General features: G+C 53.1%; 1 protein-coding gene across 4 annotated transcripts in view; it reads right to left on the bottom strand.

Moving 5' to 3' along the window:
* Positions 1-1,529: 1,529 nt before the first annotated feature.
* The window catches only part of Fiz1 (FLT3 interacting zinc finger 1), an 8,140-nt gene continuing 3,836 nt past the window's right edge, over positions 1,530-5,833 (bottom strand). For all 4 annotated transcript variants that reach the window (XM_026777164.1, XM_005369315.2, XM_026777163.1 and 1 more), the window contains exon 3: positions 1,530-3,674. In XM_026777164.1, coding sequence (XP_026632965.1) covers positions 2,484-3,674 — 1,191 coding nt within the window. In that variant the 3' untranslated portion in view covers positions 1,530-2,483. The remainder of the gene's footprint in view (positions 3,675-5,833) is intronic.

Below are 5,833 nucleotides of genomic sequence, written 5' to 3'. Positions count from 1 at the left end.
GTACTGGGACTGAATTTAGGATGTTGCACATGATACTAGACAAGTGCTCTACCATTGAGCCACACCCAGCCCCTCACTGGGGGATTCTAGGCAGGGGCTCTACCACTGAGCCACACCCCCAGCCCCTCACTGGGGGATTCTAGGCAGGGGCTCTACCACTGAGCCACACCCCCAGCCCCTCACTGGGGGATTCTAGGCAGAGGCTCTACCACTGAGCCACACCCTGCCTCTCATGGGGGATTCTAGACATTCTACCTTTGAACTTCATTCCAAGCTCTTTTCAATCTTTTCTCCCAAATCGTTGATGTGTGTGTGTGTGCACAGAGTGTACATTTATGTATGGGAGTGAAAGCCAGAGGACAACCTCGGGTGTCATCCGTACCAATGCGTCCACGACCTTTCAGATCGGATCTCTCGTGGGGCTGCACCCCATGGATAAAGCTAGACTGACGGAGCAGTAACCCCAGGGATCCTAGTTCTGTTTCTCTAGCTTCATCATGCCTGGAAGTTTTGTGTGAGTTCTGGAGATTAAATTCAGGCCCTCATGATGCTGAGTTAAGTATTTTATCAACTAACCTATCTCCCCAGCACAATCTTTTACTGCTGAGGCGGGTTCTAAGTCATCCAGGCTGGCACTGGACTTTAACTTCCTAAGTAACAGGCCTGTGCCTGAAGCAGCTGCCACCACGTTCTCAACGCTCTTCCTTCCTGCTGCAAAGGTGTTCACTACCACATGAAATTACCATCCTCTTTTCCCACACTGTAGAATATAGTAAGCTCAAGAAGGGCCAGTGTTTTCTGCTTTGTTCAATGTATGATCTGGAGTTTAGAACGCTTAGTATGGCCGTGCAGAAAACAGAATCTAAGGCCTGGAACCTCTTCAAGATATGTCTTGGTTTCCAAGGGATGTGTCCTGTGGGGGTGTTTCTTGATTTCCAGATGGGCTGCTTAGGTGAGTTGTAAACTGTTTCTCATCTGAAGGGCTTAAAAAGGATTGGAGTGCCCAAATCCTCTTGCGAGGGTTTGAGGATCTATCTGGGCACTTACAGGAGGAAAGTGTCGTTCCCCCACTCTGCCCATCTTTAACTGCCTGTGCTCAGGGGAGGGGTGGGAGCTTGGGAGTCTTCACACCCTCCCCCAACCCTACCAACCATTAACTGCTCAAAAACCCACAGGAAGGGGCAGTGACCCTTGACTCTGCTCCTCAAAGACCGGTATCTAGTGAACCTGTTCTCTTCTAAAGGTTAAAGGAAAGGAGGTGCACCCGTATGTGGGTATGTGGGTTTGTGCATGTGAGTGCTATGCTCAAGGAGGCCACAGGAGGACACTGGAGCCTCTGGAGCTCGGTTACAGGTGGTTAGGAGCGGCCTGATGTGGGCGCTAAGAACTGAACTCTGGTCCCAACAGCATGCATTTTAACTGTTGCGCCATCTCCTTAGGTCCTAGGGCACATAGTCTAAGTCCAAGAGGGAGAGAGCCCCACCTCCCTGAGACCCAGAGTCAGCAAACAAGACAGCAGTGACAGACAGAATGAGGTTTATTGGAGTCCCAGAGACACTGGGGAGACCAGGGGGTGAGGTTGAGGCTCACGGGGGAGAAACCCCTAGCCAAGTCCCCCTTTCCTCTTGGGGTTAGAACACAGAGACAAGGTGGTAGTGATGGAAAGACTGACAGGTACTACAGTTGAGGGGGAGGGAAACCCCAATGTCTACCACCTCCACCCGGTCACAGGATTGGGACGACCTTGGACAGAGGACTGTGCTCTAGGAAATAGGAAATGTCTGCCCTATTACTCTAAGGAGAGTGGAGTCAGGCCACAGCCTGCACCAGCCCATTGCAAGTGCACAGGAGTATGTGTATCTGGGTCAATCCAACCTACAGGGCAGGGAGACTTTGGGCCAGTCTAAACTAGTGTTCAGGATGGGGGACGATGAGTAGGGTCAGACCATTCTGCAGGAAGGGAGACCTAATCTGAGGAGGTTAACTGAAGGTGGGGGCATCTACCCTGGTCCTCTTTCAGCATAGGAAGCAAAATGGGGAAAGGCAGATTCTGGCTATACTCATTTTCTGGGGCTACCAGTGAGTGGCTGGTGGGTGTCATCTGGAGGGGATCCTGAAGATTCCAAGATGTTGCCCCCATCCCCCAGATAAAGGTCGTTGGGAATGATGGCTCTCAGGGTGATAGGACCGTGAGGGTACCCACATGTGAACTGCTGAGAGGTGCTAGTGGAGACCCGTTTTTCATTCTCAGGTCTCAGTGGCGGAGGCCAGTTGATCTGAGCATGCCCACATTCCAGGGGTCTCAAAGTCAAGAGTCTCTCTGTAGATTTCAGTCCCTAACAATTATGTCCTTGGACCCCTTTGCTGAAGGATGCTTCACTATGGTCCTGTGTGGGTTCTGGGTGGCACCATTTTTCCAGGCAAGGGCCTCATCTTATTATGATCTGGCTCTGGACTTGTAGAGGTCGGGGTGGCCTGGCTATTCAGTCCATGCCCCTGTGCAGCTTCAGGTGCCTAGAGAGATTGCTGAGTGTGATGAAGCCCTTGCCACAGATGTGGCAGGGAAAGGGCCGCTCTGTGCCATGCAGCAGTCGGTGGCGCTTGAGGTAGCACTCGTGGCGGAAGAACTTGCCACACTCTAGGCACGGGAACGGCTTCTCCCCTGTGTGGACCAGAACATGCCGTTCCAGGTCGCGAGGCGAACGGAACAACTTCTCGCATTCTGAACAGCCAAAGATTTTCTTGCCACGGCTGGAGGAGCCGGGCCCCGGCCCTCCAGTCGCCTGCTCGCCCTCGCCATCAGGGGCCACCTCCCCACTGCCCTCACCGTGGCTGGCACGCCGATGCTCCTCCAGAGCGGCCAGCGCTGCATACAATGCTCCGCAGTGGCCGCAGCCATAGGTGGCTGGGCCCGAGTGGGCTTCTAGGTGACTGGCCAAGGCTGGGGCAGACGCGAAGAAGGTCCCGCAGTCGCACTGGTACAGTGTGTCTTCCGAGGACGCCTCGGCTGCTGCAGCCGGAGCCCGAGCATTCTCTGCACCCTCACCCTCGGGGAGCAGTGCCTCCAGCTTGGGGATGCCTGCCCCGGTGGGGCTTAGAAGTAGCCCGGCGTCCCAGGTCGGCGGGGCATCTCTTACCTCCACTGCATCGCCATCTCCTGCCACCTCTGGACCCCCACCCGAGGACCAGACCTGCGTTGGGGGTGCATTGCTCCCCTGTAGGTCGTGAGTAAGCTTATGGCGTTCCAGCAGCGCGGGCGCGTTGAAGTCGCGCTCGCAGCGTGGGCACTTGAATGGCTTCACATCAGTGTGCGCGGCCCAGTGGGCAGCTAGCTCCCGGCCGTGGTCAAAGCGACGGGCACAGGCGCCACACGCAAACGGGGGCAGCGAGGCAGCTGCGGCAGCTGCGGCCTCTGCTAGTCCCCAGCTGGTTGCTCCTGCTCCCTCCAAGCCCTCTCCTCCGCCAGCCCCTCCACCTCCACAAACCGTACAGGGACCCACGTTGCAACACACTGAGCAGGGGGAGTTCAAGGGAGGCAGGCCTGGGCTTGGCTGCAGGGGAGATGGAAGGACGCCCCGGTGCTGCCGCTTGAGGTGGCGGCCCAGGCTGGAGCGAGAGGAGAAGCGGAGCTCGCAGACCAAACAGCAGTAGGGCTTCTCGCCAGTGTGGACGACCTGGGAGCAAGAGCAAAGAGGCAGGGTTGAGGATCGGGGTCCTGCAACAGAGTCCCAGGAGACGGGACCCAAGTTCTCGGCCTCTGCTCATGGGACATGATCTAGCTTTCACCGCGCTCCTCTGTTAGGTTGCTAGACAGGTATACACAGGGGTGGAGGTCATTGAGAAGAGACCCCCACCTCTTTGTGATGGGAAGCTTCACAAGGACGCTTCATATAAAGTTCAGATATCATTATGAAGAAGTAGTAGGAGCTGGGCAATGGTGGCGCACACCTTTAATCCCAGCACTTGGGAGGCAGAGGCAGGGGGATCTGTGGGTTCGAGGCCAGCCAGCCTGGTCTAGAGAGCGAGTTCCAGGACAGCTATGGCTGTTACACAGAGAAACCCTGTCTTGAAAAACAACAACAAAAAAACCAAAAATACAAAACAAAGATATTTAAGTTACAGAAATAACGGTGTTGGGTACCTTGGCACAAGCCTTTAATTCCAGCACTCAGGAGGCAGGAAACTGAGGCAGGCCAACCCTGTGAGAAGGAGGCCAGTCAGGTCTACACAGGGAAACCCTGTCACACAGCAATCAACTGAACATCAACAAATAATGAAATAAAAACATTTTAAGGAAAGAACAGGAGCTAGAGAGATGGGTTAGCAGTTAAGAGCACTTGTTGCTTTTGCAGAGGCTCCGGGTTCATTTCCCAGCACCCATACGGCAGCTCACACCTGCCTGTAGCTCCAGGTCTAGGGGATCCATCGCTCTCTTATCTGCTGGAGCACCAGGAGCAAATGCAGTGCAGACACACATGACAGCTAAACACGCATACAGATAATAAATAAACAAAACTTACAAAAGAAGAGGATCTAAATCTACTTTGAGCCCTGTGTGTAGATGCTACATTCTAAACTGCTTCAAACACTGCATACTACTGACTTTTCCAGAAGGTTAAAGCAATTGGCCCTGTCAATTATCTGGTCAGGAAACAGCTAAGGAGATGGGAGGAATAATTATCTCCTTAATGAGGTCATGTACTCACCCTCATCGTCCCCCCCCCTTCATTTTCCAAGACAGGTTTTCTCTGTGTAGCTTTGGAACCTGTCCTGGAACTAGCTATTGTAGGCCAGGCTGGCCTTGAACTCACAGAGATCCACCTGCCTCCACCACCTGAGTGCTGGGATTAAAGATGTGCATCACCACCGCCTGGCTTTGTTTTGGTTTTTCAAGACAGGGTTTCTCTGTGTAGCCTTAGCTATCCTGGAACTCAAGAGATCCACCTGCTTCTTCATCCCAAGTGCTGGGGCTAAGGGTCTGTGAAATCACCATCTGACTCTTTTCCTACTTTCTGTCTCTTCTTTGGATACCAGCCCAAATTTTCAGCATGCTTGTCCTGACACTCTGGAATTTTTCACTGTCTCTCGGAAGAGGCACTTTCCACGAGGCTGCTTGCAGACCTTCACTGATAAACCTGCCTTCTCTCCTGGACTAACTGAAAAGGTGCATCTTTCTATCCTCTTACCGCCTCTCCAGCCCCCAGCCCCACACAATGCTGCCTTTCCTATGATTTTTCTTTCAAATTCTAATAAAATAATTCCTAAGCTTTTAACTCTGCTTTTAAATTTTTTTTTTGTCCAAGAGAGCAGGAACCCACAAAAGGAGATCCTAGCTCCCCAGTCACAGCCCTGCTACAGGCCAGCTCTGACCCAGTCCCTTACACTGATGGCCTCTGTACACACTGTTCCCTTTTCAACAGGCTCATCACAGAATACAGCTATGGCCAGGGCGCTAGGCATCCACAGCCTGAGTCCACCCATCTCTCTTCTCTGTGAACGCTCCACTTTTTCCCTTTGCAAAATGGCCCACTTCACAGTGCCCTCAACACCGTCTCAACTGCGTGGTTCCCCAACAACATATGTGTTAAGATACAACTGTTTTGTTTGTTTGTCGTCTATCTAGGAGAGCACCTGAGCCAGGGAACCAAGGCAGCTCCCGGAAGTGCAGCTGTTACTCTGCCCGCTGAAAGGGGCCTGGCAAGGCGTTAGAGTGCTAGGAAGTTAGGGTAACCGAATGTGGGGCTCCATTATGTGGGAAGTTAGGGTAACTGAATGTGGGCTCCATTATGTGGGAAGTTAGGGTAACCGAATGTGGGCTCCATTATGTAGGAAG

Source organism: Microtus ochrogaster, unplaced genomic scaffold (assembly GCF_000317375.1).
Source record: "Microtus ochrogaster isolate Prairie Vole_2 unplaced genomic scaffold, MicOch1.0 UNK47, whole genome shotgun sequence".
Classification (NCBI taxonomy): Eukaryota; Metazoa; Chordata; class Mammalia; order Rodentia; family Cricetidae; genus Microtus; species Microtus ochrogaster.
The sequence above is the reverse complement of the archived record's forward strand: the minus strand, read 5'-3'. Positions and strand labels throughout refer to the sequence as shown.